The sequence below is a fragment of the Betta splendens genome, chromosome 9, assembly GCF_900634795.4.
Source record: "Betta splendens chromosome 9, fBetSpl5.4, whole genome shotgun sequence".
NCBI lineage: Eukaryota > Metazoa > Chordata > Actinopteri > Anabantiformes > Osphronemidae > Betta > Betta splendens.
The window spans coordinates 30,881,629-30,906,068 of NC_040889.2; the positions used below are offsets into that span (position 1 = coordinate 30,881,629).

At 47.9% G+C, this 24,440-nt stretch overlaps 2 protein-coding genes across 7 annotated transcripts in view; both read right to left on the reverse strand.

Annotated features, from left to right (window-relative positions):
* Positions 1-24,440, reverse strand: part of LOC114862296 (dynamin-1) — a 50,017-nt gene that overhangs the window by 16,161 nt on the left and 9,416 nt on the right. For 3 of the 6 annotated variants that reach the window (XM_055511698.1, XM_029162458.3, XM_029162460.3), the window contains 3 exons: positions 2,348-2,359; positions 2,093-2,260; positions 1,748-1,834 (listed from right to left, as the gene is read on the reverse strand). In XM_055511698.1, the coding sequence (XP_055367673.1) occupies positions 1,748-1,834; positions 2,093-2,260; positions 2,348-2,359 (267 nt within the window). Of the gene's footprint in view, positions 1-1,747; positions 1,835-2,092; positions 2,261-2,347; positions 2,360-14,873; positions 15,058-24,440 lie in introns of those variants that run through there. The other 3 variants (XM_055511699.1, XM_055511697.1, XM_055511700.1) reach the window with 2 other exon arrangements.
* Positions 2,366-14,690, reverse strand: LOC129604592 (fibroin heavy chain-like). The gene is made up of 3 exons (XM_055511702.1): positions 14,677-14,690; positions 14,374-14,475; positions 2,366-13,306 (listed from the first exon to the last, which is right to left on the reverse strand). Exon 3 carries the CDS (start codon positions 9,667-9,669, stop codon positions 8,401-8,403), a length of 1,269 nt encoding a protein of 422 aa, XP_055367677.1. The 5' UTR covers positions 9,670-13,306; positions 14,374-14,475; positions 14,677-14,690; the 3' UTR covers positions 2,366-8,400.

A 24,440-nucleotide genomic window follows, 5' to 3' on the forward strand; every position in this document is an offset into this window, starting at 1 on the left:
CTTTTATCTTAGAAATATAGCTTAAATCAGAAGCACCCTCTCTCAGAGCGAACAAAGTACTTAATGATAAAGCTCCTTCTTATCTTAAAGACCTTATAGTTCCTTATGCTCCCAGCAGAACGCTTCGTTCTCAGAGCGCTGGGCTACTTGTGGTTCCTAGATGGTTCAGGTCACTGGCAGTGATTGTTAGTCACAGGAACCATCTCTTAGTTAAGCTGCAATAGACATAGACTGCTGGGGGACTTAATCTATACACTTAGTGTCAGGTTTCGGCAGATGTCGGACCCACATGCACAGTGTAGTCAAGGTTTTCGGTAAATAAACAACGTTTATCGTACAGGCGTAGTCAGGCAATCCAGGTCATACACATTGAGTCTTAAGTCTTCAGGCACAAAAGGAGCAGGCAAGATCGGGTCCAGGAAACATGCAGGGGTTCGGTACACAGGTGAGCTCGGCAGAGGTACAGACTAGGACTAGGCAAATCTCGAGGTCAGACAGTAAGAATGTTACCACAAGATCCAGGCGAAGGTACAGACGAGGAACAGGCAGGAACCGGCGGTCAGTAACGGGCGTGATCAGGAAACAAGATAGCAATACTAGGAACGCTGGAATGTGGTACTGAGACTTGACAATCTGGCAGCTAGAGAGTGTATGAGGTGGAGACTATATACTGGAGTAGATTACTGATTATGGACAGATGTGTTTAATGAGGACCGGTAATGACGGAGAAAACAGCTGAGATGAGACATGAACAGGAAGTCCTATAATTGGTCTCAGAGCTTTGTGTTTATGATGGGCAGCTGCGGATCCAACCATCCTGCCTGTATCCAGTCTCTGGTCCATCCATCTTGCCTGTGCTTTGTTGTTGCTTGTTGTTGTTTCTGTGCTTTTCTCTCTCTCTATCCACTCACCCCAACCGGTCGAGGCAGATGGCCACCAACATCCAGCCTGGTTCTGCTGGAGGTTTCTTCCTTGTAAGAAAGGGAGTTTTTCCTCTCCACTTTTGCTGGCAAATGAAAGGCTTGCTGTATGTGGGATCTGTTGGGTTTAGTTGTGTAAAGTGCCTTGGGATAACTTTGTTGTGATTTGGCGCTATATACTGTAAATAAAATTGAATTAGTAGTTGTGCTTCTCCCCCGCTCTCTTTCTCTCTCACTCCGTCCTCACCTACAGGCCTCATCGAACTCAGAGCTACTTATCTGTGATGGGCAGCTGCGGGTCCAACCATCCTGCCTGTGTCCAGTGTCTGATCCAACCATCCTGCCTGTGTCCAGTCTCTTGTCCAACCATCCTGCCTGTGCTCTATTGTTTGTTGCTCTGTTCTGCTGGAGGTTTCTTCCTCATTAGAATTGCTGCTGTCCAATTGTAATTAAAGGCTTGCTGTACTGTATGTGGGACTTGTTGGGTTTAGTCACGTAAGGTCTCAAACCTTACCTTGTAAAGTGCCTCGAGTACCTTTTTATGATTTGGTGCTATATAAATAAAATTGAATTGAATTGAAAATTGACTTTTCATCTACAGTATAAGTGCCTTTGAAATGGTTCTTCAGCAGCTTGATCAGATTCTACTGTACTTATTGGTTCCAATGACACCAAACTCAATAATCTAAATTAAATACAGCCATTTTGATTTGAGTAAACATTTTTCATTCTAGTGCACCCAAACATTGGCAGTATTATAGTATAATATGAAGTATGTTAACGAGCAACCAAAGGTCAGACTGAGGTTACATGTGTATCACCCTCACCTGTTCCTCAGACTCCTCCATCAGAGTGTTCTGGTCTCCACAAGAGTAGAGCTGGGCTAGCAGATCTGAGTGGATAAAGTCCTTGGTCTGAGCAGATAGAAGGTTGCATTAGGTGTCATCAGCATTATCACCTGCATGTTTTGGTTCTGTAGACTCATTTCTGTGTTTTATTACTGTTATTGTAAGTTACTGTAATCAACCTGCGTCCTCTCAGCCCTGGTTCTGATTGGAATCAGGCATTGGTTAGGCTCCAGACATTTGTTATAGTTAGAGCTAGCATTAGCGTGTGGTGTGTGAGAGTGGCTGTCATGTTTATTTTAAGACAGACGTGTGTGTGTTTCATACGTTGTTGACCATCAGATGCATGATGGTCTTGGGAATCAGGTCTCTGACGGTGCGATGGATGATGGCTAGGTATGAGTCCACCAGATTCCTGACGATCTCCACCTGTCGCTCCAGCTGAGGGTCCAAACTGTGGATCTGCCCATCGCCACTTGACTCCTCTGTCTCCACCTGATACAAAATGGTTGTTGGTTACCTAAACACAGTCTCCATCTGCACATGTAGAGACTCACCAACATCACACACAGTGTTTCTTACCTTTTCCTTGTCCTGCATGATCAGACAAAAAAGAAAAACACGTATGTGTTTACAAACCAATATTGCAGCAGTTAGACAATGTATTATTATAATATATGCTTTAGAAGGTGAATAGATGTAATATATAACATACAAAGTGAAACAAACTCCATTGAAAGTATCAATCTGAATAGATCAATACCCAGCAGGCACACAACAGACCTTCAATGTACAGTACAAATAGCTTGAAATAACATTTGTCGATGTGACATTGATGTAAAATGATTTAAAAAACTACCAATAAATCAACATTGACATATGGTTAAAATAATAACAGTTACAGTGGTAGCGCTTCAAAGCGACCACCTTTTTTACGCGTCGCCAGCGCGCCACGGGTGCGTCCCCGACTAAGGATTTTTAATCCTGCAGCAAGCTGAAAATATCAGGGTGCTAGTCTCGTGTTAACCACCAGGTGGCGCAAAGATGTGAGGTCCGACTGTTCATTTCTATCTGTGTCTGCACATTAAGCACAAAAAACGATGTCATGGTATTGTATCATTAAATGTAGAGTAGTTCATTTTTAAATATTATAGATTATTTTGCATCTTTGCTCGCTAGTGCGCTAGTGTTTGTTGTCAATTGCCGAAGCTGCTGATGTTTTTACAGTTTCCAGGCCAGCCGAGAGACAAAGTCCCTCCTCCAGCCAATCCAATAGAATAATATAAGTATAATAACATAAAATAGGAATCTATGTTTATTCATCAATCTGTGGTATAAATGAATTTTATATGTATATCTGTACTCGTCTTCTGATTTGTTGATCATGAGGAAAAAATACCAAACAAACTTGGTTTTCGTTTCAGCTCGTAATATTAATTAACGGAATTCAAGTGTTGTTGTTTTTTCGACACAACGCACGGAGTTGGATTTAAAGCTGATTTTTCGTTTTGAGAAAAAAAGCAGAGAACGAAAAACTAATTCTATAATGACCTATAGTTAACGTAAGAGCCCGAATGACAGATGATGTGTCCAGGTAGAGCTTAACCAGAAATGTATGCTTGTCAAATGCAGGCAACAAGAGAATCAGGGAAGTGGCGTCACCGTCTGAAGCAGACAGTGATGTGACGTTCCAACGATGGTGCTGAAGAGCCGCTTATTCATAGGCAGATCACTTGGATCAAGTTGTCAATACGCGCTAGTGTTTGTTGTCAGTTGCTGATGTCGCTGCTGTCTTTATACAGTATGTTCTCGTGTTTAAGTGTCGGGTCCGTGTACGTTTTAACGGTTTGATTTTCCCCGAATCGAATCGACTGTGGCATTGGAGCATTTTGCCAGAATGAACACTTTGTTTCTAGACCGCGACCTAAGCATCCCCTCAAACTCCACGTTTGGGGAATGATTTCTAGGTGGGGACCAGGACCGATGATTATTTTCAAGGGGATTATGGATAGACAGTTTGACGAGGAGTCCATAATCAAACGCACAGTGGGGCCATATATTAGAAAGTATATTGAAACACGACATCGGTCGCTGCAAGAGCCTGTCTGGAGGCGGAATGAATCAGCTGAGTGCGCACACCGGCAGAGTCCCCTGATCTGATCTCCTACTAATTAAACAACAACTTGCTTCTAAAACCAATGGTCTTTTTCTTATACTCCTGATATTTAAAACCTTTCACTTCACTGCTTTTAAACGCAGTTCCTATGGACGTTCACATAAAATATGTAAGAGGATTTTATTTAATATAAATAAATACATTGTATTAAATCTTTCTCTATAGCGCGTCGGAACGTCAGGACTCAGCAGATCAACAACGCATTAATGCAGCAGCTTGTTTGTTTTACATGTGCTTATTATGCACAATAAATGTTAACGTTTTTCACTGAATGAAAACAAAATAACTCCTGCTCTGCAGCATAAACCACTTTGACCACTTTTAAGGTGGTCAAGTTAAACAGTTGGAAGCTGCATTATTATACTTTACCGTAATGACATTTACCACAATAACCTCAGAAAAACAATGTTTTATTACACAGGCAACACAGTGGATTTGGAACTCGCTTCGCGCGAGTACACTGGGGAAAACGATTGAAAACGATTCTGATTCTGAAAGCAGCTGATCAACTTCGTAGGAACACTTTTTATATGGTACAGGTGAAAGTGAGCCTAACAACCCAACACAGCCGAGGTTGTAGCAGGCAGAGAAACGCAGATCTTTGTCCTGCGTGTTGATGCGTGTTTCCCCTTCCCCCAGTGTCCCTGCTCTGGGACGTGGATGGCCCCGCCCACTTTCATTCAACAGACGGACATGAAAGAGGGAATAACGAAATAAACAGCGGGTTAACTTTGTAGGAACATGGCTGTAGCTCTGCAATGGCTTTATGTGGTACAGGTGAAAGGAGTAATAACGAAATAAACGGAATATAAAACGGAAAAGCTTTCAAGCGTTTTCTGTTCATATAAAAATGTTCAGTAATTACAACTTCTGCTTCCACCGGGATTCGAACCCGGGGTAAAAAATTGACACATTAAGGCTGTCAAACAATAAACAAACCATTACACCACGGAGGCATTAATCTGGAATTATACATGGTCTTATATAACATAAGTATAGGACAGCATCATAAAGGCCAGTGTGGGGGTTGATCGCCACCTATAGGCCGAATAGATGTAACACAGCTCCAACGCGCTAAAAACCCGGTGATACCGCGCTGAAAATGCAAACAGATTGCCGTAAAGGCTGACACTTTTAAGTGCTATGACTGTATTTGTGTGGTGTTGATGAAATGTTGAAACAATGTTTAATGCTAACGGTTTTCTGTTTTCTGTCCTTTTGCTGTTGTGAGGTGCAGTTTTCCCACTGTGGAACTAATAAAGGCATTCTTATTCGTAATCTTAAAGTACTGCTAAATCAACGTTGACATGTGGTTAAAATAATGTCAATTATTTTTGTTATGTTGATGAAATGTTGAAACTATGTTAGTGCCAATGGTTGTAAAAAGGCTAAAATAACTTACTTGAAAAAAAATTGTTAACAGATTGTCTTCAACATTTATTAATAGCCAGACTTTATTGGGATGTAAATAATTATTTATATTAATATTTTGTTTATTCATATTTTTTATGAAGTTTTGGTCAGCATTCCATTTTTAGCTGTTTTATTTAGTTCTCTTTATAGATTGTATGTGGTTCTCTATGGGGTGAGATCTCTATGTTTAATCAAGAGCGTAGTTTTTCAATTCGAGAGTGCACTTTAGCGATTTAATGTTCAGATTTTGTCATGTTTGCTCTCAAAACCCTTCGCTTTAAAAATGTCTCTGTGCTCCGATAAAGTTAAACAGTTTTGCTAAACATGTTTCAACATATCAAAAATCTCAGCTTTACTGATGGTCTGATGTCTCTTTATTCCTTCATTGTGCTTAAACCCACGTAGAGCTAGATGGACAAACATATGTAGTAGGCTGAAAAAAGTGGATACACGAAGGTATATGGTATAGAAGACACCCCCATGATTTCTTTTTTTACATACGTGAATTAATGGTTGGTATGGATGCTATGCTGAGCGCTGTGTGGACAGTAGGAGGCGCTGTTGCCTGCTGTGGATTCGAGGAGGAAAAAAAGCTACGGGCCCAGCGCCAGTGCTGGTCAGTAATAAATTAGCGCTTGCTGCTTAAAGACACTCAGAGCTATCTCCTATTCTTTGATCCACAGTGTTTTCCGGCCAGTGTATAATTTGTGGCCGGTCCAGATTCCCCTAGGTCTGGTGCTAGTAACAATTGGGGGTTCGTTCAGGATACTGGCTTGTGCAACTGCCTAGAAAGGAAAGGACAGCAGAAGCTGATGTGAACCAGCGTCCGAGACGCCAGGGAAGTGTCACGTTTCCGTGTTACTTCCTGTTTTATTTTGTAATACTTCCTGTTTCTCAGTTCAGTTCCCGGTTCATTCAGCACACCTGTTAACAGTTAATTAATCAGCACCTGTGTATTTAGCCCCTACCAGTTCCCATAGTCCCTTGCCAGATTGTCGAGTTTCCTTGCCAAGGCACTCCATTCCAGCATTTCTTGTTTGACATCTCGTGTGTTGATCCTGACTGAACCCTGCTTGACCGTGAGTTTTGCCTAGCCCTTGTTTGTACCGTCACCGAGATCTCTTGTGTATCGAACCCTGCCTGGCTACTGGACCTGAGATTGCTTGCTCCCCTTCTGTGCTTCACGCCCGAGATTTTGTGTATGACCTGGACCGTCTGACTCTGCTTATAGCAATAAAGCCTGTATTCTTCCTCAACCTGCCTTTGTGCTGTGCATGTGGGTCCGACGCCTGCCCGAGCCTGACAGAACAATCTGGCCCGACTTGGACCCAGCCAGCACTCAGTCTCCGTCCAGGTCAGTGACTGTTTCTTCTTGTTTTGTTTTTTTTTGACTGTGAGTATTATTCACCCGCGGGAGAATGGAGTTTACCTGCGCCGAGCTACCCAGCGACCTACGCAATTATTTTAAAATCCTCGCGGAGGATTACCGAAGGGCACTTAACCCGGAAACCCAGCGCAGCGTTGTGGAGGTGGCGGTGTGGACCTTGGAGGACGAGGACAGCGTGCTAGAGCGCCCCAGTGTCTGTCGCCTCTACGAGCGATTGTGCGCGCGACTCAGAGAGTTAAACAGCGCGCTCCGCACCACACCAGCCCCCACGCCGTCCGCTCGGATTACGCCAGCCCCGGTCGCACCGCCGAAGGTCCCAGGTTTCGGTTTCCTCCTTCCAGCCCAGTCGGACCGTCGTGAATGCACCAGCCTGCCCAGCTCCACGTTTGCTCCGCTGGGAGGACTTCCTGCACTCATGCGGCCCCCCGTCCTCGTGCTCTGCTCCGTCTCCAGCCCAGCCGTGCTCTGTTCAGTCTCCAGTCCAGCCGTGCTCTGTTCAGTCTCCAGTCCAGCCGTGCTCTGTTCAGTCTCCAGTCCAGCCATGCTCTGTTCAGGTCTCAGCCCAGCCGCGTTCTGCTCAGGTCTCAGTCCAGCCGCGTTCTGCTCAGGTTCCAGTGCAGCCCTGTCACGCTCAGGTTCCAGTGCAGCCCTGTCACGCTCAGGTTCCAGTGCAGCCCTGTCTCGCTCAGGTTCCAGTGCAGCCCTGTCACGCTCAGGTTCCAGTGCAGCCCTGCCACGCTCAGGTTCCAGCCCCAGTCCAGTCGAGCTCCGTTCAGGCTCTAGCCCCAGTCCAGTCGAGCCCAGCCCAGGTCCCAGTCCAGTCGAGCCCAGCCCAGGTCCCAGTCCAGTCGAGTCGAGTCCAGTTTCCAGCCCAGTCGAGTCGAGTCCAGTTTCCAGCCCAGTCGAGTCTAGTCCAGGTCCCAGCCCAGTCGAGTCTAGTCCAGGTCCCAGCCCAGTCGAGTCTAGTCCAGGTCCCAGCCCAGTCGAGTCGAGACCAGGTTTCAGCCCAGTCGAGTCGAGTCCAGGTTCCAGCCCAGTCGAGTGTAGTCCAGGTTCCAGTCCAGTCGAGTCTAGTCCAGGTTCCAGAGGGGAGAGGACGCCGTCCCAGTTCCTGTCGGCCCGTTAGGGGTCGTTCCTGTTCCTGTCGGCCCGTTAGGGGTCGTTCCTGTCCTTGTCGGCTCCAGTAAGGACGCCATTCCTGTCCCTGTCGGCTCCAGTAAGGACGCCGTTCCTGTCCCTGTCGGCTCCAGTAAGGACGCCGTTCTAGTCCCTGTCGGCTCCAGTAAGGACGCCGTTCCTGTCCCTGTCGGCTCCAGTAAGGAGGCCGTTCTAGTCCCTGTCGGCTCCAGTAAGGAGGCCGTTCTAGTCCCTGTCGGCTCCAGTAAAGACGCTGTTCTAGTTTCTGTCGGCCAAGTCGAGGCCGTTCCTGTTCCTGTCGGCCATGTCGAGGCCGTTCCTGTTCCTGTCGGCCATGTTGAGGCCGTCCCAGTCTCTGTTTCTGTCGGCCATGTTGAGGCCGTCCCAGTCTCAGTTCCTGTCGGCCAAGTCGAGGCCGTTCCTGTTCCTGTCGGCCATGTCGAGGCCGTTCCTGTTCCTGTCGGCCATGTTGAGGCCGTCCCAGTCTCTGTTCCTGTCGGCCATGTTGAGGCCGTCCCAGTCTCAGTTCCTGTCGGCCATGTTGAGGCCGTTCCAGTTCCCGTTCCTGTCGGCCCGGTAGAGGTCGTTCCAGTCCCCGTTCCTGTCGGCTCCTGCGAGGATGCCGTTCGTGTCCCTGTCACCCTCGGAGGGGCAGTCTCCGCCGACCTCCACGAGGAGGCGGCGCCGGCTGCAGTTCCTGCCGCAGCTCCCGCCCACCTCCAGGAGGAGGCGGCGCCGGCTGCAGTTCCTGCCGCAGCTCCCGCCGACCTCCAGGAGGAGGTCGCGCCTGCCGCAGTTTCTGCCAACCTCCAGGAGGAGGTCGCGCCTGCAGCAGCTCCTGCCGACCTCCAGGAGGAGGTCGCGCCTGCCGCAGCTCCTGCTGACCTCCAGGAGAAGGTCGCGCCTGCCGCAGTTCCTGCTGACCAGGAGAAGGTTGTTCCTGTCGCAGCTTCCGCTGCAGTTTCCTGCTGACCTCCAGGAGGAGGTTGTTCCTGCCGCAGCTCCCGCCGTAGTTCCTGCTGACCTCCAGGAGGAGGTTGTTCCTGTCGCTGCTTCCGCCGCAGTTCCTGCTGACCTCCAGGAGGAGGTTGTTCCTGTCGCAGCTTCCGCCGCAGTTCCTGTCGACCTCCAGGAGGGGGTCGTTCCTGTCGCAGCTCCAGCTGCAGTTCCTGTCGACCTCCAGGAGGGGGTGGTTCCTGTCGCAGCCCCAGCTGCAGTTCCTGTCGACCTCCAGGAGGGGGTCGTTCCTGTCGCAGCTCCAGCTGCAATTCCTGTCGACCTCCAGGTGGGGGTCATTCCTGTCGCAGCTCCAGCTGCAGTTCCTGTCGACCTCCAGGAGGGGGTCGTTCCTGTCGCAGCTCCCGCTGCGGTCCCTGGCGGCTCGGCTCTGGCCGCACCTGCATCGGTTCCTGGCGGCTCGGCTCCGGCCGCACCTGCATCGGTTCCTGGCGGTCCGGCTCCGACCGCATCTGCATCGGTTCCTGGCGGTCCGGCGCTGACCGCATCTGCATCGGTTCCTGGTGGTCCGGCGCTGTCACGTCTCCACGTCTGTCCTATTCCTTGGTGCCGGCATCCCGCCGGCTTGGATCTCGTCTGCCTGATGGGTGGCCTCACCGTTGGCGCATCCTGTGGCGGGGTTGGCGCTGCCTCCTGCGTCGTCGGCCACCTCGACTGTCTAGTTCCGGGGGCGACTCCCTGCCCGGGGGTCGCGGTTTCCTGCGGTGGCGATGGCGTTGCCTCTGCCGTTGCCGACCGCCGCGCCTCCTTGGCCTCCTGGAGCACCGCCCGCATGGAAGGCACCGGCGCGTGCGTTGGACCACTGGAGGCGTCTTGTTTCGACGCCGCCCTCTTGGGACTCCAGCCTTGTCCGTGGAGACGGAGTGTGCCGTCTCGGCCTGGCGACTGCGCGGCCGAGACCCTTCTCACCACCTCCCCCCTTGAAGGGACAGTTTGGACCTTGTTCTTTGTGTTACAGACTCATCATGAACTCCCGGTTCCGCCCTGTCGTGGATCATTGTGGTTTTGGTTTTGACCCTCCTCCAGTCCTCCCTCCACCCACCCTGCTTGTCTGCCTTGTCGGGGAGGGATTCGGTCCCTCCTCCTGAGACCACCCTCCGCCCGCCCTGGTTTGAGGGGGGGGCTTCCGTTGGCGCCGTGGAAGGCGCCATGGGGGGGGGGGGTACTGTCACGTTTCCGTGTTACTTCCTGTTTTATTTTCTAATACTTCCTGTTTCTCAGTTCAGTTCCCGGTTCATTTAGCACACCTGTTAACAGTTAATTAATCAGCACCTGTGTATTTAGCCACCACCAGTTCCCATAGTCCCTTGCCAGATTGTCGAGTTTCCTTGCCATAGCACTCCATTCCAGCATTTCTTGTTTGACCTCTCGTGTGTTGATCCTGACTGAACCCTGCTTGACCGTGAGTTTTGCCTAGCCTTTGTTTGTACTGTCGCCGCGATCTCTTGTGTATCGAACCCTGCCTGGCTACTGGACCTGAGATTGCTTGCTCCCCTTCTGTGCTTCAAGCCCGAGATTTTGTGTATGACCTGGACCGTCTGACTCTGCTTATAGCAATAAAGCCTGTATTCTTCCTCAACCTGCCTTTGTGCTGTGCATGTGGGTCCGACGCCTGCCCGAGCCTGACAGGAAGGTTGCATATCATTGCGTCATTCAGAGAGCAAAGGACAAGTGGGTAACATCAGAATTTCTACTGTCAAGCCCCGGCGAATGCTGACCTTCAGTATCCAGAAGAGGTTGTCAAATCTCAGCAAGAGCTGCATACAATTGCAACAGCAGTGGATGATGGCAGCACGGCTAGTTTAATTGATGATTTGAGTGAACCAGAACTCTATGACTTGATTATTGACTACATTAGGAGTGAGAAACTGAGATCCCTGGAAGATGAAGTTATAGCTCAACTCCTCCGTCATGCCCTGACCACCCTAATCCAAACCCACGACCAGCAACACCAACCAAAGGTCTTCACATCATCAAGCCCCAAACAGACAGAGACACTGCAATGCCTTTACCAGCCCGTCATAGAAGCACACGTGATGAATTTTCGGGAGAAATCAGAGACATTTCCACTTGTCTGTCGCACGACGGAGGAGAGACCAGAGCTTCAGGGAGGAATTCTGCCATCCCAGGGTCATTCAAAACACACACAGCATGTACAACTGGTGCTCCGTCTGGTAGGATGAGTCCTAATTCCAATGCTTGAGAGCAGGTAATAAGGTTCAATGACGTTGCAGCTCTGCTCCCACGCAGAGAGTTCAAACTACATGGTGGACAGATTTCAGATTCTGGTGCTGATACGTCATACAATAGCCTAAGTAAACAAATAGATGAAGGTTTGCAAGAAGGTTTTACTGAGGCTGAAGTAATTCGTACAGCGCTTAAGGTAATGAAGCCTGGCACGTTTAGAGAGATGCTGATGAACGAAGATGACCTAACTGTAGAAGAGTTAAAAAGGTTTCTTCGCTCTCATATCCGAGACAAGAGCAGTACAGAGCTCTTTCAAGAGTTAAGTAGTGCTAAGCAGCATGATAAGGAGAACCCGCAACAGTTTCTGTATCGACTCATGGGGTTAAAACAGCGTATACTTTTTGAGTTACAGCCGCCTGGTGCAGATTTCAACTATGACAGGAAACTACGTTAAAAGTACAGGGTACATTTCTTCACACGTTGTATCAAGGGCTGAGTGATAGGAACAGCTACGTAAGGCATGACCTCAAATCACCTCTTACTGATCCTCAGGTTAGTGATGACTTCCTTTTAGAACAAATCACTAAATCCACTAGTGAGGAAGCAGAAAGAGTTAGACTTCTTTACACAAACAAAACTCGACCAGTGACTGTTAACGCAGCTCAACTTGACCAAGACAATGACTCAGCCAAGGAAGACAAGTTAAACCTGCAGTTAGAAGGCAATTATGCTGTTATTACTGAACTGTCTGCACAAGTGTCCTCATTAACTAACCACCTTGCACAGATGGCCTAGTATAACCAATGGGACCCGCTGTTCACTCACAAGTCAGCCTGAAATACCACTATCATAGAGACAGACAACGAGAGGCAGGTGCAGGGACTGTGTACAGCGAAATCAAGTGAGCTGCCCTCATTGCTTTGTTTGTGGTCAGGCCGGACAGGAGCTATCAGCTGTTGGCAAAGGAAGATGTCGGGAAACGGGGAGAGGTCACGGGAGACGGACAGCCAGTGACCTTCATCAACAAAGAGTCCCCCACACTGGCTGCACCCGCAAAACGATCCAATACTGGACCACCACGGAGTAAATCCATAGCATGCCTCATTGGTGAACAGTGCATGGTCTCTTGTTCTATTAATGGTGTCCCACTTACCATGCTGCTGGATTCAGGGGCCCAGGTGACCATGGTGAGAGAAAATTGGATGGAAAATACACTCCCCAATGTCCATATTCAGCCACTTGAATCCCTCTTCCTCAACCAGCCCTTACAAGTTGCGGCAGCTAATGGCACTGATGTTCCTTTTGAGGGATGGGCAGACGTTGAAATGCAAATTGGCAGTGCGACTAAGGGGCATGTCACAATACAAGTACTAGTACTTGTCAGTCAGGATGTTCTCAGCTGTAAGTAAGTAAAAGTAAGTAATGTCATAGCAGAGATTATCAGAACGAACAATGAGAACGGAAGCAAGGCTGATATCTCTGTTTTACTTAAGGAAGCCTTAAGTGTCAGTGATGATACAGTTGCGGCTGTAGTCTCGGCCCTTCAGAGCCTGACCACTGATGAAATTGCTCCTAAGTGCAAAGTGAGAACAGGCAAGAAAGGTTTAATGATATTCACAGGCCAGATCTAGAGTCAGAGCATGGCCAACAGGTAGCTCTGTGTTGTTTCAGCCAAACCCAGTGAGTAACTGACCAGATGGGCTAGAGCTGTGCCCAGAGGGTCAACCAAAATGGTCAAAATACCCATCCACAACCCCACTTAACATGATTTTTACCTAAGTAAGAGAACGGTTTTAGGCAGACTGGAGGAGGTTACTCAAATTCATCCGGTTAAACGCTTTCCAGATAGCCCCAGCCCAGTGCAACATCCATCGGTTAAACTGCCACGAACAGACTGCGATAGACCACAAGCCTGCCACAGAAAAACAAACTCAACAGAGATGGCATCCACATGTTAATTTGTCCTATCTTGAAGAAAGTGAGCAACATACAGTATAGTTCAGGAGATGTTGTATGAAGAATCAGATGTCTTTGCTCAGACAGATTCAGATGACTGCATTCCCGACTTGCAGCTAAAAATTCATTTGAAGGATGACACACCAGTCCAGGCCTCCCACAATGCAATCCCAAAACCTCTGTATAAGGAGGTCAAGGAGTATGTTCAGAACTTACTCGATCATGGATGGATCAGGAAATCAACATCTCCATATTCATCTCCAGTGGTCTGAGTCAGAGAAAAAAAGAGAAGAGCTTACGTCTGTGTGTTGATTTTAGTAGATTAAACCGCAAAACCGTACCAGACCGTCACCCTCTTCTACGCATTCAGGACTTGCTGGAGTAACCTGGGGGGCTACTTATGGTTTTCAATACTTGACCAAGGCAGTGCATATCACCAGGGCTTTGTGGCTGAGAGCTTCAGGCCCATGACTGCCTTTAGCACCCCCTGGGGCCTCTATGAGTGAAATCGTCTTCCATTTGGCCTCACTAACGCCTCTGGCACCTTTCAGAGATGCATGAAGGGAGCCCTAGAGGGTCTGAGAGATGAATGCTGTTCATACATCTCATCAGTAATTAGCCATCTAGTATTTAAGCACCACCTCTCACCATAGCACCTTGCCAGATTGTCTGCGTTCATTCATGACCAGCATTCCAGCGTTGCTGTCACTCCAGTTCCTGTGCATGACCCTTTTTGGTAAACCCGTTTTGTTTCTAGCCCAGTCTCTGATAGCCCAGCATAGTGTTTTTGACCTCCGATCGTTTTTTGACCACGTCTTTGCCTACGCCTTGCCGAATCTTTTTTTGCCAAACCTGTGTATGACCATTGCCTGCCTGACTACGTTCTTTTTAAATACTCGTTTATTCCAAGCCACGCTGTGCATTTGGGTCCTTCAACCACTGTGCCATTGTGACACTTCCAAGGCAATGCTGAAGATCTGAGACGAGTGCTACGCTGCCTCAAAGAGCATGGTATTAAGTTGCACCCCAAGAAATTGCTTTTCAAGCATCCAGTCAGATATGTGGGGCGCTTTGTGACAAAAGATGGTATCTAAATTGACCCAAACGACCTTGAGCCAGTGTTGCAATTGAAGACGAAAGAGCCAAAGAATGTAGGAGAGGTCAGAGTTTTGTTAGGCTTCTTGGGTTATTATAGGAACTTTATACAGGACTTTTCTCGAGTGGCTAGACCACTGTTTAAACTTTCAGTCAAAAAGCAAGAATGCAAACAATGGTCAGTTGCCTTGTTGGACACCCGTCCAGTGGACGACAGAACACAGTGACGTAGTGGCTCACCTTGTTGATGTGTTGCGTAGTCCACCTATCTTGGCTTATCCTGATTTTTACCTGCCATTTGTCCTTCATACAGATGCATCAAATGAAGGTTTGGGTGCAGTACTGTATAAAGAGCAAGGTAAAAAGCTTTGTGTCATTGCTTATGGCTCCAGGACACTCACACCTGCTGAGAAAAATTATCATCTCCATTCTGGTAAACTGGAGTTCCTGGCATTAAAATGGGCCATCTGTGATAAATTTAGCTATTACCTCTATTATGCACCAAACTTCACAGTATATACGGACAATAATCCACTTACTTACTTTTTCACCACAGCCAAATTGAACGCAGTGGGACACCGATGGGTAGGCAAGCTAGCCGACTTCCACTTTACCAATAAATATCGACCTGGCAAATCAAACGCTGATGCAGACACCCTCTCCCGTTATCCTGTGCAACTACCCGACTATGTCGGGGAGTATACAGAGACCATGCTGCCAGACGTCGTCTCAGCAATTTGGCAGGGAGACAAAGCAATGAAAGAGGACGATGTGCCATGGGTGGCTGTGCTGCAATCCCACCTTGCTGCGGACAACCTGCTGTCTGGAGGCACACCCATGATCACGCCTGAAAATATCCGCACTGCCCAGGCGGAAGATACCCCCATCAGCGAAGTGATAAATCTAAAAGAAAGAGGATGAACTCTGAAAGGACAAAAGACAAATGAGACGGGAGACACGTAGACCAGTGCATGAATGGTACAGACTGTTACTGGACCAAGGAATATTGTATAGACAGGTAGGACAACAAAAACAGCTAGTCCTCCCTAGTAGGTTGAGACAGCCTGCGCTGAAGCACCTGCATGATGACATGGCACACATTGGTGCAGATAAAGTTATAAATCTGGCCAAAGAAACAATTTTATTGGCCGTTCATGCAGCGTGATGTGGAGGATTATGTTATCCGTCAGTGTTCCTGTATAAAGCAAAAAACAACCAAACATCCCTGAAAGGGCACCGATGGGTTCCATCACAACCAGTGCCCTCTTTGAACTAATCTCTGTAGATTATCTCCATCTTGAACAGAGCAAGGGTGGCTATGAGTACATATTGGTTGTGATAGATCATTTTACCAGATTTGCACAAGCCTACCCAACCAAAAATAAGTCAGCAAGACTGCAGCTGAGAAGATTTTTCATGATTTCATACTACGCTTTGGGTACCCAGAAAAGTTGCATCATGACCAGGGTAGGGACTTTGAGAACAGCCTTTTGCAGAGGCTCCAACAGCTGGCTGGAATATCTAATTCTCAAACCACTTCCTACCATCCACAGGGCAATCCAGTAGAGCGCCTGAACAGGACCCTCTTGCAGATGCTTCGCACACTGCACTTCTCAAATGCAAGAGGCCTATAAAATAGCTTCCGAAAACAGCAGAAAGAGTTCAGCTAAGGGCAAGCAATATTATGACAGACATGTAAAAAGTGCCGTACTGCAGCCAGGAGACCGCGTGCTATTGAGGAACCTGTCTGAGCAGGGCACCCCAGGAAAACTCTGTGCTTACTGGGAAAAGAGTGTGCATCTTATTGTGAAAAAAGTTGGGGATGGTCCAACCATCCGCGTATCGCGTCACTTCCAGTTACTGGGATTTACGGTGTACAGCGCTACTCTCTGCTCTTTTCTAAATATTATTGTCTTATATCTGGTAGCTACTGCTAAGAGTTGCAAAACAAGCTTGTAACACTCAATCATCCTTTCTTTTCATTAAACGTTCTGCTAATCTCCACTGTTATCTACTGTTTTCTCTGCTAGTGTAGCAGCTAGCTTACATTTCTGCTATGGCTTCCCCCTTTTCCTCTCCCTCTCGCTCTGTTTGGTGCTCGGTGTGTCTTAGGTTTACTTATCCTCTGCCTCCTTTAGTGATGGAAATGGTATCTGTAATAGGTGTACGCTAGTTGCAGGTTTGGAGGCGAGGTTGTTAGACTGTCTCGGCTTCGCACCTTAGAAAACAGGCCAGCTAGCCAGGCCACTTTAGCCGGCGCGGAGCCTCCTATCTTAGCTGCTACCAGTCCCCCGGCAGGCCCCACGCAGCTGGGTAATGACTGGGTTACGGCTCATAAGAAACATACTGTAGCTTTAGTCAGGCGCCCATGGTTCACCACCAACCGTTTCATGTTTCAAACAGATTTTCGCCACTCTGCGACACACCCGCTGAGAAACCCTCTCTGATCATTGGTGACTCCATAGTCCGAAACGTGAAGTTAGAGAATCCAGTGGTCAAAGTGTTTGCCTGGGGCAAGAGTGGGCGACATTGAGTCTTATCTTAAGCTCCTGTCTAAGGATAAGCGTAAGTATGCTAAGATCGTAATACACGCAGGAGCTAATGATAATGTTGCGCCAATCGGAAGTTACTAAAACTAACATTGAGTCGGTGTGTCCGTTCGCCAAAACAATGTCGGACTCCGTAGTTTTCTCTGGACCCCTCCCCAATGTGACCAGCGATGACATGTATAGCCGGCTGTCATCGCTCCACCGCTGGTTGTCTAGGTGGTGTCCTGCAAACGATGTGGGCTTTGTGGCTAATTGGAGCACTTTTTGGGGAAAACCTGGGCTGATTAGAAGAGACGGCGTCCATCCCACGTTGGACGGAGCCTCTCTGCTCTCTAGTAACATGGCCATGATGCTTAGTCTCCCTACGCTGCGCCAACTCAGAGTGGAGCCCAGGACGCAGACTCGCAGTCTTACACGCCTCTCTGCATGTTCTCTACAGCCGCCACCCACTCCTAGTCTTAGTTATTGCATAGAGACTGTGTCTGCTCCCCGACCACCTAAACTATAAAAATCACAAACAAATCAAAGAGGAGTGACTTACCAGAATTAAATAAACATCAAAACAGTTCCTCTTACAGAACAAAGTAACAGTAAGTTAATAAAGTGTGGTTTATTAAATATCAGATCTCTTTTATCTAAATCCTTGTTTATAAATTACTTGAAATGAACATCACATAGATCTGTTCTGTCTCACTGAAACCTGGCTGCAGCAGGATGAATATGTTAGTTTTAATGAGTCGACTCCAATGAGTCACATCAACTATCATGTTCCTAGAAGTACAGGTTGAGGTGGAGAAGTAGCAGCAATTTATAGCTCAGATTTAGTAATTACTCCTAAACCTAAACATAGTTATAACTCATCTGAGAGCCTCACTCTGAGCCTTTCTCACCCAGACTCTAAAACCCAGAAGCCAGTTGTGTTTTGTATTGTTTACTGTCCTCCTGCTCCATATTTAGAGTTCTCAACTGAATTCTCTGAATTCTTATCTGACTTAGTTCTTAGCACAGAAAAAGTCATTGTAGTGAGAGACGTTAACATTCACGTACTGTAAATGTTGACAGCAACTGTCTCCTTTTTTATAACTCCTTAATAGACACTATTGGTCTTACTGAGCAGGTAAATAAACCCACTCATCGTTTTAACCATACCCTTTTTATTGAAAATAAAGGTTTGACCACAGCCACCTTATAAGCCTGTGGTACAAAGCTTATATGTAAAGATAGGTTGCTTTGATTTAATAGAGCTGATTAAAGGTAGAACTTCTTTGAGTAATCTGGTTGGGATTCATTGTAGTCATTGTATTGGAAGACTTTAACATCCATGTACATGACAGTTGACAGCAACTGTCTCAGCCCTGTTTTTAGCTCATTAATAGACACTATTGGTTTTACTCAGCAGGTAAATGAACCCACTCATCGTTTTAACCATACCCTCTTGTTCTGACATCTGGGCTTGAAAATGATCATTTACTGTAATAGTTCTTCCCCAAAACCCTTTATTATCTGATCATTTCTTAATAACTTTTGAATTTGCCATAATTGACCTTACAACAGCTGGAAAGAAATCTTACTATAGCAGATGTTTATCTGACAATGCTGTTGCCAGATTAAAGCAGATGATTCCATCATCTTTTGCCTCATTGTCTTGTAGCTACACAGAAGAGAACAGTCACCTTAATCCTTATGAACAGGTTGACTGTCTTGTAGATGATGCTGCAGCTTCTCTACGTACAACGTTAAACACAGTGGCTCCTCTGAAGAAGAAGGCAGTGAATAAGAGGAGGTTAGCGCCATATAGATCTATATATATCATATATACATATATCTCAGAGATCCGCAGCCTAAAGCATCGGACCTGACAACTAGAAAGGCAGTGGCATTCCAACAAAATAAATGTAAACTGCATTGCATGGAAGGACAGTCTAATAATATACAAAAAAGCACTTCATGCTGCTAGAAAAACATATTATTCCTTCTTAATTGAGGAAACTCCTCCCTGAACCGCCGCCTTACCGTGGTGGAGGAGTTTGTGTGCCCGAATGACCCCGGGAGCTATGTTGTCGGGGGCTAAATGCCCCTGGTAGGGTCTCCCAAGGCAAACAGGTCCTGGGCGACGGGCCAGACTAAGAGCGGTTCACAACCCCCCTATGAAAGACAAACCACCAAGGCCAGAGACGTCACCCGGTATGGCGCAGCGCCTGGTGGTTGGGCCTATTCCCACGGGGCCCGGCCGGGCACAGCCCGAAAGAGCGACGTGGGGCCGTCCTCAAGTGGACCCACCATCCGCGGGAGGAACCATAGGGGGCCGGTGCAGAGTGGATTGGGCGGCAGTCGAAGGCGGGAGCCTGGGCGCCCCAATCCCTGAATAACCAATCTGGTTATTGGGACATGGAATGTCACGTCACTGGGGGGAAAGGAGCCTGAGCTTGTGCAGGAGGTCGAGCGGTACCGGCTAGAAATAGTCGGGCTCACCTCCACACACAGCCTGGGCTCTGGAACCCAACTCCTTGAGAGGGGCTGGACCCTTGTCTACTCTGGAGTTGCCTGCGGTGAGAGGCGGCGGGCTGGTGTGGGCTTGCTCATAGCTCCCCAGCTTAGCTGCCATGTGTTGGAGTTTTCCCCGGTGGACGAGAGGGTCGCTTCCCTGCGCCTTCGGGTGGGGGATAGGTCACTCACCGTCATTTGTGCTTACGGGCCGAATGGCAGTGTGGAGTACCCGGCCTTCTTGGGGTCCCTGGAGGGAGTGTTGGAAAGCGCTCCAACTGGGGACCCCATCGTTCTTCTGGGAGATTTCAATGCCCACGTAGGTAACGACAGTGATACCTGGAGAGGCGTGATTGGGAGGAACGGCCTCCCTGATCTGAACCCGAATGGTGTTATGTTATTGAACTTGAACATAAGGGTGTCCATCGGTGCACATGGCACCAGGACACCCTAGGCCGGAGGTCGATGGTAGACTTTGTAGTTGTTTCACCTGACCTTCGGCCATATGTTTTGGACACTCGGGTGAAGAGAGGGGCTGAGCTGTCAACTGATCACCACCTGGTGGTGAGTAGAATCCGCTGGCAGAGAAGGAGGCTGGAACGACTTGGCAGGCCCAAACGTATTGTGAGGGTCTGTTGGGAACGCCTGGCTGAACCCTCTGTCAGACGGACCTTTAACTCACACCTCCGGGAGAGCTTCGACCAGATTCCGAGGGAGGTGGGAGACATAGAGTCCGAGTGGACCATGTTCTCCGTTTCCATTGTCAACGCGGCCATTCGGAGCTGTGGACGCAGGGTCTCCAGTGCCTGTCGTGGTGGTAATCCCCGAACCCGGTGGTGGACGCCAGAGGTAAGGGACGCCATCAAGCTGAAGAAGGAGTCCTACCAGGTATGGTTGACCTGTAGGACTCCTGAGGCAGCTGATGGGTACCGGCAGGCCAAGCGTGCTGCAGCCCGTGCCGTTGCGGAGGCAAAAACTCGGGCTTGGGAGAAGTTTGGGGAGGCCATGGAGGAGGACTATCGCTCGGCCTCAAAGAGATTCTGGCAAACAGTCCGGCGCCTCAGGAGGGGGAAGCAGTTCTTTACCAACTCTCTTTTCAGTGGAGGTGGGGAGCTGTTGACCTCAACTGGGGATGTTATCGGACGGTGGAAGGAGTACTTTGAGGATCTCCTCAACCCCTCCGACATGCCTTCTGCTGAGGAAGCAGAGGCAGGGGACTCAGGGAAGGACTCGCCCATCACCCAGGCTGAGGTCACTGAGGTAGTTAGTAAGCTCCTCGGTGGCAGAGCAGCGGGGGTGGATGAGATCCGTCCTGAGTACCTCAAGTCTCTGGATGTTGTGGGGCTGTCTTGGGTGACACGCCTCTGCAACATCGCGTGGAGGAGGGGGACAGTTCCTCTGGACTGGACAACCGGGGTGGTTGTCCCTCTTTACAAAAAGGGGGACAGGAGAGTGTGTTCCAACTATAGGGGGATTACACTTCTCCGCCTCCCTGGGAAAGTCTGTGCCAGGGTACTGGAGAGGAGAATTCGGCCGATAGTCGAACCTCGGATACAGGAGGAACAATGGGGTTTTCGGCCTGGTCGTGGAACGCTGGACCAGCTTTATACCCTCAGCAGGGTGCTTGAGGGTTTGTGGGAGTTTGCCCAACCAGTCTACATGTGCTTTGTGGATCTGGAGAAGGCATTCGACCGCGTCCCTCGTGACATCCTGTGGGGGTTGCTCCGGGAGTATGGAGTCCAGGGCCCTTTGCTAAGGGCTGTTCGGTCTCTGTACAACCGGAGCAGGAGCTTTGTTCGCATTGCCAGCAATAAGTCAGACCTGTTCCCGGTGCATGTTGGACTTCGGCAGGGCTGCCCTTTGTCACCGGTTCTGTTCATTATTTTTATGGACAGAATTTCTAGGTGCAGCCAGGGGCCGGAGGGGGTCTAGTTTGGGGACCACAAGATAGCATCTCTGCTTTTTGCAGATGATGTTGTCCTGTTGGCTTCATCAGGCCAGGACCTCCAGCGTGCGCTGGTGCGGTTTGCAGCTGAGTGTGAAGCGGCTGGGATGAGAATCAGTTCCTCCAAATCTGAGGCCATGGTTCTCGACCGGAAAAAGGTGGTTTGCTCTCTCCAGGTTGGAGAAGAGTTCCTGCCCCAAGTGGAGGAGTTTAAGTATCTTGGGGTCTTGTTCACGAGTGAGGGAAGGAAGGAGCGTGAGTTTGACAGACGGATCGGTGCGGCGGCTGCAGTAATCCGGTCGGTGTATCGGTCCGTCGTGGTGAAGAGGGAGCTGAGCCGAAAGGCAAAGCTCTCAATTTACAGGTCAATCTACGTTCCTACCCTCACCTATGGTCATGAGCTTTGGGTCATGACCGAAAGGGCAAGGTCACAGATACAAGCGGCTGAAATGAGCTTCCTCCGCAGGGTGGCTGGGCGCTCCCTTAGAGATAAGGTGAGGAGCTCTGTCACCCGGGAGGAGCTCGGAGTAGAGTCGCTGCTCCTCCACATCGAGAGGAGCCAGCTGAGGTGGCTCGGGCATCTAGTTCGGATGCCTCCTGGACGCCTCCCTGGGGAGGTGTTCCGGGCATGTCCCACCGGTAGGAGGCCCCGAGGAAGACCTAGGACTCGCTGGAGAGACTACGTCTCTCGGCTGGCCTGGGAACGTCTTGGGGTCCCACCGGAAGAGCTGGAGGAAGTGTCCGGGGAGAGGGAAGTCTGGAACTCTCTGCTTAGACTGCTGCCCCCACGACCCGGCCCCGGATAAGCGGATGAAAATGGATGGATGGATGGATGGATGGAATTGAGGAAAACAAAAACAACCCCAGGTTTCTTTTCAGCACTGTAGCCAGGCTGACTAAGAGTCACAGCTTGGTTGAGTCTACTATACCCTTAAATCTCAGCAGCAATGACTTTATGAACTACTTTACTAATAAAAGTATCACCATAATAGAAGACATTCAGGAGCGACTTCTTCCAAATGACAGAAAGCACTGTCTAGGTCCATGAACTTTAAATTTACCAAATACTCTGTATTACCTAGACAGCTTCTTCCCCATAAATCATATGGAGTTAACCTCAATAATCAGCTCTACTCAACGAAGTTCTACCTTTAATCAGCTCGTCTATATTAAATAAAATCAACCAATCTTTACATTTAGGCTATAAGGTGGCTGTGGTCAAAACTTTATTGAAAAAATACTATCCCTACCTAACCTACCCCTGGAGAACTAGCCAACTCTAGGCCCATTTCAAATTTACCCTTTAAGATTCTTGAAAAAATTGTGGCTAAACATCTATCTTACCACCTGAGTTGGAATAACCTGCACGAAGATTTTTAGTCAGGATTTAGAAAACATCATAGCACAGAGACAGTTCTGGTTAGAGTCAATAATGATCTTCTCTTAGCTTCAGACAATGGTCTAGTTTCTGTACTTGTCTTGTTAGATCTTAGTGCTGCATTTGATACAATTGATCATAACATTCTATTGCAGAGACTAGAACATAGAATCAGAATTACAGGAACAGCACTGAGATGGTTTAAATCCCATTTCTTGAACAGATTCTAGTTTTTTCAAGTTAATGAGAAATTCTCCACATGCACAAGGATTAGCTATGGAATACCACAGGGTTCTGTGCTTGGTCCAACTTTGTTCAGCCTATACATGTCTCCTCTAGGTGAGATTATGAGGAAGCATTGTATTAATTTTCATTTTTATGCAGATGATACTCAGCTATATATGTCTTTGGAACCAAATGAAACAGATCAACTAGTCAAAATTCAAAGTTGTTTAAAAGACATCAAATCCTCGATGTCCCAAAACTTCCTTCAACTAAATTTCGATAAAACTGAAATTCTTATCGTTGGGCCTAAAAATCAGAGGGAAACAGTATTGAGTCAGATAGACACCCTGGATGGCATAACAATAGCTTCAGATACTACTGTGAGGAACCTTGAAGTCATCTTTGACCAGGATCTCTCTTTTACGTCATACATTAAACAAATCTCCAGAAACGCCTATTTTCATCTTAGAAATTTAGCTAAAATCAGAAGCATCCTCTCTCAGAGCGATGCAGAGAAAATGATGAGCTTTTTGCTACCAAGCCCCTCTTCTGTGGAACCAGCTCCCTCTTCAGGTTTGAGAAGCTGACACACTCTCTATTAAGATCAGGCTTAAAACCTTCCTTTTTGATAAAGCTTATAGTTAGAGATGGTTCAGGTCACTGACAATGATTGTTAGTCACAACAACCATCTCTTAGTTAAGCTGCAATAGATACATACTGCTGGGGACTTAACTTAATTTATACACTGAGCTCCTCTGTTTCCTTCTACCTCTTCTGTCCAATAACCTCCCATGTTCTGTGTTCAACTAACCCTGTCTCTTTATCTCTAGTAGTTGTGCTTCTCTCCCGCTCTCTGTCTCTCCTCCATTCTGTCCTCACCTACAGGTATCATCGAACTCAGAGTTTTGTGTCTGTGATGGGCAGCTGTGGATCCAAGCATCCTGCCTGTGTCCAGTCCCTGGTCCAACCATCCTGCCTGTGTCCAGTCCCTGGTCCAACCATCCTGCCTGTGTCCAGTCTCTGGTCCAACCATCCTGCCTGTGCTCTGTTGTTGCTTGTTTGTTGTTGCTGTGCTTTTCTCTCTTTTTATCCCCTCACCCCAACCGGTCGAGGCAGATGGCCACCCACATCCAGCCTGGTTCTGCTGGAGGTTTCTTCCTTGTTAGAGAGGTAGTTTTTCCTCTCCACTGTTGCTTTCAAATTAAATGCTTGCTGTATGTGGGATTTGTTTGGTTTAGTTGTGTGAGGTCTTAAACCTTACTTTGTAAAGTGCCTTGAGATAACTTTGTTGTGATTTGGAGCTATATAAATAAAATTGAATTGGATTGAATTGAATTGAATTGAATAGTTATTTTATGTATGTACTCCAGAAATTTCTTTGTTTCTAATCTAGCTCCCCTCCTGTGCATTATTATTATAGCAAAATCATAATGGTTATCACAAAAATGTTATGTATCACAAAAAAAAACTTCACTTTATGAATCCCAAGGCTTCAATGAGCACCTAGTGTGTATTTTATGTTTGAGAAGTAAAAATGGTGGCCACACTTGGGACTTAAAAATGTTAGACCTTCTGCGCTCCTCAAAAGTCTCATAGATAAATGCATTGTAGTCTACGGGAGAAATTCTGGAACTCTCTGCACTTTGAGGCAGCTACAGATTAAAGTATAGGTCTGAATACTTAGCCAGACACATTATTAGAAAGAAGACAAGTATGACTACGAAC